General features: G+C 40.3%; 1 protein-coding gene across 1 annotated transcript in view; it reads left to right on the top strand.

The window, feature by feature from the left end:
- Positions 1-13,536, top strand: part of Dnah7 (dynein axonemal heavy chain 7) — a 253,668-nt gene that overhangs the window by 123,597 nt on the left and 116,535 nt on the right. The window contains 5 exon segments of the mRNA XM_036172739.1: positions 265-441; positions 6,970-7,101; positions 8,593-8,817; positions 10,897-11,094; positions 12,360-12,515. Coding sequence (XP_036028632.1) covers positions 265-441; positions 6,970-7,101; positions 8,593-8,817; positions 10,897-11,094; positions 12,360-12,515 — 888 coding nt within the window.

Raw genomic sequence — 13,536 nt, 5'->3', positions numbered from 1 at the left:
AGTGATCTTTGTTCTGGAGATACACAAGACAGAAAAGCATCCATGCCTAGGTGCCTGGGATCAGGAATATGTCAGGTGACCCCCAACCTCCATGTGTGAAAAGGTATCCACTGGTTTATGATCACCCATCTTTTTGGGAAAATGTCCCTAAATCAACATGTAAGTGTTGACTGCCCCTTACCTGTCATGTGAGCAGACAGATGCTGTGTAGGTAATGGAACTTCTTAAGCATACTTTGATGCTAAGCGATGCGTGTTCTTCCAGGTTTCCCGGTGTGGCATGATTTACATGGAGCCTCACATGCTAGGTTGGAAACCATTGATGACGTCTTGGATAAACACTTTACCACAGTCGGTCAGTATCATTCAGAAGGAGTTTATAGAAGGCTTATTTGACAGAATGGTTCCTGTTTCTGTTGAATTCATTAGAAGACATACAAAGGTAAGGAAAATAGAAATTTTAAGGTTAAAAAAATGGAAAACTTAAATATATTAATTTCAATGTGATTTTTTTTTTTGGTAAGGCTAATGAATAAAATACTTTTTGGCAGGTTTGACTGGAACCCTTTTTTCCATTTTGATCTTTTTTCTTTCTTTTATGTTCTTTCATACAAACCTTCCCTGTGTAACCTATGTGGGCCTGGAGCCCAGGCTGGCCTGTAATATGTAGTTGGGCTGCCTCTGCATCCCAAGTGCTATGATTACAGGCATGAACCAACACTCCTTGCTAAAACCTTAGCTCAGACTGAAATAAAAAGGCTTGAATTCATACAATTATTCTTGAAAAACATACAAAGTGTAACATCTTAGAATTTGACACAGTATTATTGATGCAATTATTCTCTCTTAAAAACAAACAAACAAACAAGCCTGAAAGGCTTGCCTAATCTTGTGAATTACAATATCCAAGATGTTAGCTTTTATTTCCGGTGGGCAGTTATATATTTCCATGTGTGTGTGTGTGTGTGTGTGTGTGTGTGTGTGTGTGTGTGTGTATTGTTTTCCCAAGTTTTTAAAAAACGATCAAATCCTTGGTAGAAGGATAAAGCAAGAATCCATGGAAGTCTAGAATCAATAATCTATTAAAGAATGAAATGGAATAACACACTCATGAATACAGGGTGAAGTGATAGTGTTACCTCTTCATCCACGGGGGATGGGGGAGATGGGGAAAGCTCTGGACCAGGTCACCGAGCTGTGGCATCAGGAAACTTTCCATGTCCAAGAAAGTGAGTGACCCTCATCCTCAGTTCATATCTGGTCATGTATCCAGAGAAGACCATGCTCTAGGGCTAAGTCACCCCAGTACCATTGGCTAAATGGATCAAATTTCCATAATACTTCCCCCTTTTGTCTAATTAAGAAGATTCTAATCCTAATTCTAATTAAACTATACACAATAAGAACAATTATCAAGTTCTGTCCAGAAGAAAGAAAAGGTAATAACATAAACAAAAGTGGAACTACAACCAACAAGAACAACAACAAGCAAGAAATGCCTTCTAGATGTCCAGACCAAGGATAAATGGCAAATTACAGACGTTACTCCAATAACTGTCCTCTCCTGAAGAACCTAAGCCTTGTACCTTGTACCTAATGTGCCCTTAGCTAAGATTTGAGAGGATTGCAACTGTAACAATCGAGTCTTCACCCCGTTCCAAGACCTGAGAAGGAAAGTGATATCACCTGAGTAAGCAGGAAGTGCAAGCGACTTCCAAAAATGCAAGAAATGACAGAAACATCTGGCTGCCTGGACGGTCACCCAGTGTTTCTCTGCAGTGTTGTGGCATCCATCTTTGGCCTCCAGGCCTAGCATGTCTGACAGACCACTTTTAGAAGCAGGAAAATTTGAAGGACTGTCCTACCCTGTCTTGGCAAGGGTCAGCACTCACTTTTCCTCGTGTCCTGCTGGTCCAAACTGGACAGCATGCTTACTGTCAACAGTCAAGGCAAGGGCAGGTCTTTGCCCAATAGGACAATTTTGCCAAGAAGAAAACAAACTCCATATGGAATATCTTCAGTACCCATCATCCTCTTGGGAGTGTGCTGCCAGGAGCAGTCATGTCTCATGTCAACAGAATTCTAAGTTGTTAAGACCTTTAAATGCTATATTCTGTAGGACTTTGAAGTATTTGAAGATTACCTATCTCTGCACACCCAGAAAACATAACTAACATGACTAAGTTTGACCAACATGGGTGACTACTAACCTAAAATTCTTATTAACCTATATGGCTTAAAGACTAAAGCCTCACGTTATAAAATAAACAATATGTAAATAAATGTATAGTACAAGGACAATGACCTTGAAATTGTAATAGTATACAAAAATATCTTAAGCAGAGGTAGAAATGTATAGTTGCAATATGACAAAAATACCCTTAATTTACATCAATATACAAAATATTCTAAACAGAAGTAGAAACATATATACAGTGTGACAAAAATAATTTTGTATCAATATTCAAAAATATTTAAAACAGAAGTAGAAACATATACACTATAACAAAAATAATTTTGAATTTGTATCAATATTCAAATTATCTTAAATAGGAAAAGAAAAATAGTTTACATTTGTATAAACACCAATATAATTGATCTAAAACTGATAGTTGCTATTTTTACTTTACAAGTAGAGATAATAATCCACCTAATTATGCTATCCTATCTGTCCCCTTTTTTCTATTCCAAACAAGATTCCTGAGTCTAACCTTTATTGGTCTGCCCCAACCCTATGACAACTTATAACTAACCCTTTACAGATGACAATTATCCTCAACCCTGAGAAAAAACAAAAACCATCCACCCCACCTGTTGGAGAGGTGGAGGGATTTTCTTAGGATTACTTCCTGCTGTCTGGGGAGGGCAACGGTATCTTCATAGGATCCTATAAAAGACTAAAACAAAGGGGGAAAGTTGATGAGGACCAGCTGTAACATCTGCAGCCAGTCTCTGAGTAAGGGGTAAAGCTTATCTGAAGCTCTGGCTAGAGTGGTGTAAGAAGGTGGACCATCGCAGCTAGCCACCTTGGAACTGTCCTGAGCGGTTTGGGGTCTGAGGCGACCTCTGAGTGGTGTTTTTCGACTCAGTGGCATTATTATGGACCAGGTAGAATCGTTGTTGTGGAGCCCCGTCATCCTTCTGGAGACTTCAGAGATCGCTGTTAGGAAAATTTATTGTTCACTGTGGAAAACCTAAACATTATTAATATCACAGCAGGAAGTTTACATTTTAAGATAGTATTACATATAAAGAAAGGTTCTAAAGAGTCAAGTTAAGTAAGAGGGAAAAGAGATTTGTGACAGCAGTAGTCCCTAAATTTTGGTTTTCTTCTGTCCCCACACCAGGTGGCTCTTCTGATATGAGACAGAGACTCTGAAGCTTTCTTTTAACAATATGCTTAGATTTAGAAAAGAAGAGAGCCACACCCCAACTCCAAAGCCATCTTTAATTTTTTTTTTTTTTTTTTTTTTTTTTTTTTTTTTGAGCTAGGGATCGAACCCAGGGCCTTGCGCTTGCTAGGCGAGCACTCTACCACTGAGCTAAATCCCCAACCCCAATCTTTAATTTTTAATTGAGTTGGGACTACAAATTTTTTGAGAAGTAAAGAGATTTTAATTTTTAGATAATGAGATTTTACCCTGTAGAGAATATTTGTACCATTGAGTCAGATTTTTCTTTGCTTGGTAATTTTTCTCTGGATAGTTTTCCCTTCTTCTTTAGATGTCTAGATGTCTAAGGTCTTTTGACTCCTTGAAGACGTGCATTTCTGTTTTCCTGTAAAGACAAAACCAGAACCCTGCCCTGACCCTTATTTGGTGAGTTTTCCTATTGACACGTACAATTGTCACATCGGTTGATGAACTATCACTTTCCCTTATTGAGAGGTCTCTCCTGTTCAAATCAAATCTTTATTAATTTTGATTCTATCCATAGCTTTTCTTCTCTTGTGGAAACAAAAGCAAAATTGGAACATATTACATATCCTGGTTTCCACTCCCAGGGCAACACATCTTGAAAGTACATGGCTGATTTAGTTCAGTAGGGTTTTTTGTTGTTGTTGTTGTTTTTCTGTTGTCCAATTTCTCTCCCCACCTACTGCTCCTCTCTCACTAGCACTTAGAATATTTAAAGTTAATAAGGCACTTTGTAATCTGTAGGGTCTTTATTACCCTTTTCTGTTCATTAAGCATTTCTTTTAAAGTGCAATTAGATCTTTCTGTAACTGCTTGTCCTATTGGACTATGTGGTATGCCTGTAATGTGCTTTATTTTATAATATGCAAAAAACTGTTTCATTTTACTAGAGACATATGCTGGAGCATTGTCAGTCTTAATTTGTACAGGTATTCCCATGATGGTCATGACTTCTAATGGGTGTGTAATTATGGAATCAGCCTTTACAGAACTCAAAGCAGTTGTCCATTGAAATTCTGAAAATGTATCTATTGTATGGTGTACATATTTTAATTTTCCAAACTCTGCAAAATGAAACACATCTATTTGCTAAATTTCAATTTCTTTGTACACCTTTAGGGTTACTTCCTGCAGGTGATGGAGTTTGATTATACAAGGAACAAGTAGGACATTTTTTTTTTTTTTTTACAATTTCCTTAGCTTGTTGCCAAGTGATGGAAAAATTCTTTTTCAAACCTTTGCTATTGATGTGGTGTTTTTTATGAAGTTCTGAGACCTCCAGCACATTTCCTATCAATAGCTGCTCAATTTTTTTCATTACCTTGTGCAAGAGGACTTGGCAGACCTGTATGGGATCTGATGTGTGTTATATATATGGGGTTATTCCTATTCCTGACTAGTTCCTGTCCTATATGTGAAACAACCCTTTCTGTGTATTGAGAGTCAGTAACTATTTTGAGAGATTCTGTAAAATCCATTAGTACCATGAGAATGGCATACAATTCTGACTTTTGCAGAGACTCATAAGACCTTTGAGCCACTTTACTTAAATTTCTTGATTTACATCCTGCCTTTCTTGAGTTATTTGCATCAGTATAGAATGTAGGGGCTCCAGAGATTGATGTTCCTTGTACAATGTGAGGAACGACCCAACTGGTTCTTTTTATGAATTTAACTCTCTTGCCTTTGGGGTAACTGTTGTTAATCTCTCCCCAAAAAATACTGCAAGCTCTTTCCAATAGGGCAGGGCCGTTTGGGGTCAGGCCACGTTGGGTGCCAGGTAAAGCGAGAACCCACAGAAGTCTGGATCCAGAATTTATTAAGGGATGAAATGGGAATAACACACTCAGGAATACAGAATGAAGTACTGCTGCTGCTGCCTCTGTGCCCACCAGGGAAGAACGGGGAAAGCTCTCGACCAGGTCCCTGAGCCATGTGTCAGGAAACCTTCCATGTCCAAGAGAGCACGTGACCCTAATCCTCAGTTCTTATGCAGTCACGTTACCAGAGAAGACCACACCCATAGGGCTAGTCACCCCAATACCTTTGGCTAAAAGGGCCAAATTCCCATAGCAGAAGGACAATACAGGAAATAGGGTCATCAAAATGTGAGGCAAAAGACCAAAGTATCTCGGGCAGTGGCTGAGGAATGAGAGATGCTGGGTGTGCACTGCCCGTTCAGAAGCTTGTCTGGTATGTGACAAATAGGACGTAACCATGCTCCATACCATCTAAACAGACGTGCTCTGAGAATCACAATAAAGCAAGGTACAGAATCTGTGTTTCTTTTCCTCTAGTGTGGTCAGATAATTTAAGTAAAGAAATGAACTTCCTGTGTTGTGGGTACGTACCTTGGCTATACAGCTACGCCAAGCCTTTCATGTAAACTTAGCACACTGACTTCTGTCCTCTCTATAGACGTTATGAATGGCCATTACAATAATAAATGTCTGCCCAGGAGGAGCCCTTTGTATTGGAACACCCCATCAATTTCAGTCCCATGCTAGCCAGAAGCTCCGTCTCGGTGGCTGAGTAGGAAGCTTGCCGCTTCTGGTCTTCAGAGATGACATCAGAGGGTGAACTTTCCCAGGACAAGCACAAAACGATGCAACTCTGAAGGTGGAACAGAGCTGTTGGAAGGGAAGCTGGCAGCTGCTTATGGAGAACACCATCCTAGGAGATGTGTGCGTCCCCAGGTTTAGTTTATAAACTGTAATGGTGAGATGCCCCAAACGTAAAGTGCATCATGTGTCTGCACTTCCGCAGACATTGTGAGGACTCAGAAATCTATCATGGAGTTGTTTTTTCTGTAACTATAGCTATGGACTGTAAAGAGATCTTTAAGTGGGGTTTATTTATTAAGCATTGCACATAGGTAATTAAGTGCCATTTCTGATTTTTCCCATAGTTTGATTTGTAAGATTAACAGAGGATAGGATCTATGCCTTTGATTAAGATAAACACATGTCAGTTTTTTTTTTTGTTTTTTTTTTAATTTGAGAATTTACTTGAGAGGTTTTATACAGGGCACATAGCACCAGCTGCTGAGATGGCTCAGTGGCTAAAAGCCCTCTGCTGTGCTCACCTGACAGCCTGAGTTCTAGTCCCAGAAACTCACAAAAGCCTGGTGTGACAGATGCACCTGAAAAATTAGCATGTATATGGTGAGATGGGAAAGAGGCAAGACAATCGCCCAGAAGCTCAGAGGCAGCTAGTCTGAGCACAGAGAGGCGAAAGAAAGAGCCTCTGCCTCGAGGAGGCAGGAGGAAACACCCATTGACTGGAAGGCATCCACGTGGGTACCACAGTACACGCGTGTCACACATACACATCACATTCAGAGCAGAAAAAGGAGTACGTATTACTCAAGTGTGTCAGTACTCCAGGAAAGGAGTGAACAAGTGTCTCAGCTTCCCTTCATAAATGAGAATCCAAAGAGTACCTTCCCGTAGGTTCTGTGCCTGACGGGACTGAAGAGGCTCCACAACCAGGAGCTGGCTGCAGGCTAGTCCTTGGCTTCGTTTGTTCATCGACTCTCGCCTCTGATTTTCCAGGAGCTCTCTCCGACTTCAGATACAAACTTGGTCCGCTCCTTGATGAACCTCATAGACTGTTTTATGGACGACTTTACCGATGAAAACAAACAGAAAGAGAGAAACGATCGAGAATCTTTCTCTCTGCTTGAGGTAAGGCGGCTCATGGTTCTCTGTGTCTTGCCGTGAAGAAAAACAAAACAAAACACATCCTTTGCTTTTGCCAAAGCCTCTTCATCAACGAGACCCACTTTGCTTGTGAAATTGGACTTAGGGAAGATGTGGAAGCCTATGAGGGAGAGAGAGGCCTAGCCCAAATTCAGAATGCTGCTAGAAAATTCTGCAATGGTAGATACGCTGTGGCATGAGGTTCTAGTGAAGGCCAGCCATTGCAACCACAGGTCTTGATCACCCTCAGGAGTGGTCTCTGCCACAAACCATCTTTTCCCCAAACTGTGATGTTTTATTTTTCCACTTTGACTTTTGTCCTTTCTGTATATGAACTTGTTTATATTTTGGGGAGACAGATGTGTGAAAGTATATAAATATATTTTAGGTTGAGGGAAATAGAACAATAGACAATCCATCTACCAATCAATCAATCAATCAATCAATATTTATTCATTTTTTTTTCGGTATTGGAGACTGACTTCAAGACCTCATGTATGCCAGGCTAGTGATCCACTCTACTGAACTGTATCTTAAGGTTGATAGGTAGATTTGAAATTAGTGATGTGAAGCTGGAGAGATGGCGCAGTGGTTAAGAGTGCCTGTTGCTCTTTGCGTGACCAGTGTTTAGTCCCCAGTACTCAGTTCAGACAGCTCATAAAAGCTACTAGCAGGGCCGACTGTCAGCCATGTACACATATCCCAAACAGGCACACAGATTTACATGCAATATAAAAATTATAAAGTCTTAAAAAATAGTGATGTAGGTGTCATAGACCTTGGATAGTTTCAGATAAAAATGCTAACATACTGCTAATAACAGTCCTTCTAAGTTGCCTCATATATAATTCTTACAACTCATATTTTATGAAAAGTAAGTTAAGTTACCTTTTAATTTAGGGACAGGTATTTTTCGGAAATAGTTTTCACATAAACCAGACATTAGGTGAATAGGATTAAAGGCAAAGGCTCTCTTAGCATGCTTGTGGTTGTTCATTTTAGCATTAACCAGGGACTTGACTGATAAGGCAGGCAGACTCTTGCTGGGTGCTCGTAGGATAGCAAATCTAGTTCATACAATTAAGGCTGAGATAGTATTTCAAATAAATGAGTAGAAACTGGTTTTGTTTCAACCCAACACATCTGCATCAAAATTGAAAAGAAAGAATGTCTGGGTTTTCTGCCTATCAAAGTTAATTCCACGCTCCTTTAAAGATCAAGCTCCAGCATGAGTTTCAAACACATGACTTATAGAATTACCTTGGCTTGAATGCTTGCTTCATATTGCATTACTTTAAAGATTTTATAAGATGTAATTTGGGGGGAAATTAATTTTCGTAGAATCCTTAGATGGCCTGCTATTGCCTGGTAGCTCACATATTTCCCCCCAGAGATGTCAATCTGGTTGATTTGATTTGCACTACAAGGATAGACTGGTGTCTCTTCACACATTGTCTTCTTGTCTCTCCCATGCAGGGCATTTTTCTGTTTTCATTGATCTGGTCCGTCGGTGCTTCTTGTACGGACGATGATCGTTTGAAATTCAGTAAGATTCTCCGAGAGCTAATGGAAGGTCCAATTTCAGACATAACTCGAAATAAGTTTAAATTACAGAGTGGCACTGAGCAGACATCCTCAAAGACATTGACGGTGCCATTTCCTGAGAAGGGAACAATTTACGACTACCAGTTTATTCCAGAGGTGAGTTCTGAAGCAAGATGTGGAACCACCAGCCTGGCAGTTTCTGTTGAGACGTAGCACACGTGGTGGCTCTGGGACCATTTGTCCCTCACTGTTCACATGAACAGTGGAAAACAGAGGAAAGAATGCCAGCTTTGCAGTCAGACACCCTGAGTTTTAGTCGTAGAGAAGTTATTTTCTTTCTGATCAGTCTTGGATAAGTTAATTTTCTTGAATTTAGTTTTCTTCGGTGATAAAAAGGCCTGATACTCAATAGGCCAATTTTACCTATTAAATACAATGACACACTATGATACCTAGCCCAGCACCATGAACATTCTATTCAAGGCCATCTTCAAGATCCATGTGTATGTTAGTACATTGCAGGCACAGAGTTCTATAGGAATGCATGTACCTATGAACAGTTCCTGACGGACTGGATTATGAGACTTGAGTTCTGGTTGTTAGTCTTGTTGTAATAGCCACAAACATTGTGCTTAGAACAAACTTTGGGAGTAAGAGATGATTTAAGCATATATAAACTTAGTAGAATTGGGATCGTGCTGTGTAATCATGGGCAGTTTCTATCCTTTTTTTTCTACTCAACAAAGAGTAAACTTTTCATGTTACTGGCGTTTCTTCAGTAGAGTATTTCCAAGAGCCTCCCTAAATCTAGCAGGATGCTTTTCATATCCTTAGTTTCTTCGCTTTTATCAATACTGCTTTGGTGAAAATTCTTAGACGTAAGTTACGGTGTGCATATATGATTACTTCCTTGAGATAGATGTTTAGTTTTTAATTTCTATAACCCTTGATCTGTACTGAGAACATCATCCTACAAGGAGTTCTTGCTCTTCATCCTGCCCAAAACATATTTGCTAATTTCATTTTAAATTATTCATAACACTGATATTTCCAGAGCGAGGGAAGAGAGAAGCAGTGAAATGCTTTCTGTGGAGGGAACTGGATGGAACTCAGCGCTCATGGGTGGTCCTCCAAGATCATAGCCTCCAAATGACTGCACACTTCCAGATTCCTAATTCTTAGTTTCTCCCTTCCTATATGAGGTCAAAGGCATATGTTTGAATAGATTATCAAGGTCATGAAAAGGAACTCTTTCTCTCCAGTTCTATAAAAATCTGTGTATAATTTTTGAACTGGATATGAATTCAGTGCCTTCCACAGAGTCTTCACTAAATGTGTAACTGGCTATCAGAAGACATAACAATGAATAAAATACAGTGCTCAGTGTGAGCCCAAATCCTTTTCAGAAGAGCATGATGCTGTAGTCTATGCTTGGGGGATTCGAGGCAATGGCCAAATGGATGAGACATCTGTTGTCTAGCATAGCTACCAGCAAGGACTGGTTGTGAGTATTTGGCAATGCCAAGGGGAGATGGGTCTGCATCTGATGCATTTTGAATCACCAGGAGTTTATTTATAATTCTGTATTAAGGATGGGTATGGCAGTATTATTTTTCTGGAGGAAAAAAAAAACAATTTTGAAACTTTATTATGAAAATCAAATTAAGTAATTCCCAAACTAATTGGATACAGCATAGTATTAATTCACAATAATCACAAATTGGGAAATAATACTATATTACAATGCAGTATGAATGTAGTTAATTCTGCTTAGTTGTATATATTAATGATTTAAAATTATATTTATACATTTTTGTGAAACAAATCTTGCCTGAAATAAGCATAAATGTTAAGTGGTATGAAGTTAACTTTTAGGAAAAATATAGCCTGTTTTTGTTAGCATATTAAATAAAAATTCCTTACTCTTTGCCCATTGATTCATCAAATTTTGTCAGTGTGATTAGAGAATCCAATATTGATCACTGGTTGGCATAGCTGTGGCTTCAGAACATCTGAAATGTCTGAACATTGCCATCTCAGTTTTAGTCACATGAAAGTCTAGTTTCTCCTCAATTTTCATATAAAATTTAACTTTCAGTCTGAGAGGGTGTTTGTTCCAAAGAATAAAACAAATGCATAGATATCAGAATTAAATTGGCTTGCTCTTTTCACAGTTGCACAGAAGCACAGAGTCTGTTTTATAACTTTGACTGTTTGGCTGTTTGCTGTAAACAGGGCTTGGGAAGATGGGATCAGTGGATAAGGAGATTAGGAGATGCTCCCCCAATTCCCAGAGATGTACAGTTTAATGAGATCATTGTGCCAACTCTAGACACAATTCGTTACTCTGCGCTAATGAACTTGCTGACCACTCATCAGAAGCCTACAATATTCGTAGGACCAACTGGAACTGGGAAGAGTGTTTATATCATTGTGAGTACTGTAGGAATGTAAATATATCTGTTAAAGCAAGCGTGCTATTTTAAGAATTATAATGTTTAAGGTTGGCTTAAATACACTCAACTATTTTGTTGTTTAAATTACAGGGAATTTAGAAAACTCATGTAAAATACATCTTTTAGAAAAAGGAAAATCTTAGCTGTTTTGTCGCCCGACCCCAGCTGCCCCACACACAGCCAGACCCCAGCTGCCCCCCCCCCCCCCCCCCGCCACAGCCAGACCCCAGCTGCCCCCCACAGCCAGACCCCAGCTGCCCCACACACAGCCCAGACCCCAGCTGCCACACACAGCCAGACCCCAGCTGCCCCCCACACAGCCAGACCCCAGCTGCCCCACACACAGCCAGACCCCAGCTGCCCCACACAGCCACAGCTGGACCCCAGCTGCCCCACACACAGCCAGACCCCAGCTGCCCCCCACAGCCAGACCCCAGCTGCCCCCCACAGCCAGACCCCAGCTGCCCCACACACAGCCAGACCCCAGCTGCGCCCCATACAGCCAGACCCCAGCTGCCCCACACAGCGGGAGGAGGGGAGGGAAGTGCTGTTCCCAGACTATCTTCCATCCAGGTCATCCGGCATTCCTCCCGTTTTTGAGAATGTTTATTTCTGGCTCTTCCTCACATTAATTTAAATTGAATCCTTCAAGCATTCTGAAATATGTTTGGGTATACGCTAGTTGTCCTAGTATTATTGATTTATTGAAGAAAACAAGGCTTTTTTCCATTTATACTTCTATCAAATTCAGCCCAGGCAAAGGATTGTACTGGTATTAAAAACATTACTTTTCATAAAATTATATCTACCTATTATTATCTGTCCCTTTCACACGTATTGATGAAGGACCACAGTACTAACACTCGCCTTCCAGCAAGCTCTGTTTGAAATGCAGTAAAGTTACTTAAGCTTGACTTAAGTGCAGAGGTAGTACTGACTGTCTAACAGAGCCTGGTCGGGTCAGAGAGGCAACCTTCCTCACCTCCCAGTCCTGGCTGCTTCCTGTAGTGTAGACTATGAAACGCGGTTGTGAAAACCAGAGAGCACACATCCGTGCAAGGGACCTGGGCAGGCAGATGTGCCCTGTTGGCATGGGAACCATTGTTGCACACTCATCCCTTCCCTTGCGTTATTCTGACTTGTCAGGTTACACTCAAAGTCTGTCAACAATGATGCTTAGTGTTCAGTCTGAAACGCCAAAGCATGTTCCAACTGTGGCTCACTCTCATTCCTGTCCTGTAGAATTTCCTTTTAAATCAACTCAATAAGGATATCTACAAACCCCTGATAGTTAACTTCTCAGCTCAGACGACCGCCGCTCAGACTCAGAATATCATCATGTCGAAACTGGACAAAAGAAGAAAAGGAGTTTTTGGCCCTCCTTTAGGCAAGAGAATGGTAATGCCCCCCCCCTTTTTTTTCTTCCATGTTTGTGTTTATCTCTATTGTAACACTGGGCCCATTATGTCCACTGCTACAGTCTGAACAAGGAAAACTAATACCCTCAAGATTGCCATCTTTGGTTTATTTGTTTGTTTTTTTAAAATGATTTATTTGTGTGTGTGTGTGTGTGTGTGTGTGTGTGTGTGTGTGTGTGTGAGAGAGAGAGAGAGAGAGAGAGAGAGAGAGAGAGAGAGAGAGAGAATGAAAGAGAGAGAGAATGGGTGGGGGCAAGAAGACAACTTTTGGAAACGGTTCTCTTCTTAACCATGCATTCTGGAATCGAACTCAGGGCATTCGACTTCACTGTAGGTACCCTTACCCTCTGAGATACCTCTCTACCCCACTGGCTCTTTTCTTTTCAATGAATTTTTGATTTAAAATTTTCCCAGACTGGGGATAGAGCATAACCAGTAGAGTACTTAGCCAGCATGCACGGAGCTGTGAGTTTGTGGTGGCAAAAGCCTGTGATCCCAGCTCTCAGAAGCTGTCAGAAATTCAGGGTCATTCTTGGATACATATCGAGTTCAGTGACAGCCTAGGATACATAAGACCCTGTCTAAGAAAAAAAAAGAAAAAGAAAAAAAGAAAAGAAGATAAAAATCAATTTCCTAAAACAGGTCATATTTCATATTTGTTTTGAAAACTTCCTATAACTGGTGATATTTGTGTGGCACTGAACATCATGGTGTTGTTTCCAAGCAGCTGCCTTTAGACCTGGAAACAAAATATTGATATAAAAAATGAGTTTGTAATTCCTGTATGACATTCCCAGCATAATTTAATGCTTGCTTTTCCTTAAGAACTCTCTCTACCAAATGACTTATTTATGCTTGTCTGCAAAGAACTCCCTTCTCGATGGAGCCTTTGCCACTCAAAGGTTGTGCTCACCTAACATCCACACCTTTCTGTGCTATTTAATAAGGCAGAGTGTTTCACAAAGGAAAACAGTATTTTGAGAGGCAAACGGCAAAGAGGA

Source organism: Onychomys torridus, chromosome 23 (genome assembly GCF_903995425.1).
Source record: "Onychomys torridus chromosome 23, mOncTor1.1, whole genome shotgun sequence".
NCBI lineage: Eukaryota > Metazoa > Chordata > Mammalia > Rodentia > Cricetidae > Onychomys > Onychomys torridus.
The sequence above is the reverse complement of the archived record's forward strand: the minus strand, read 5'-3'. Positions and strand labels throughout refer to the sequence as shown.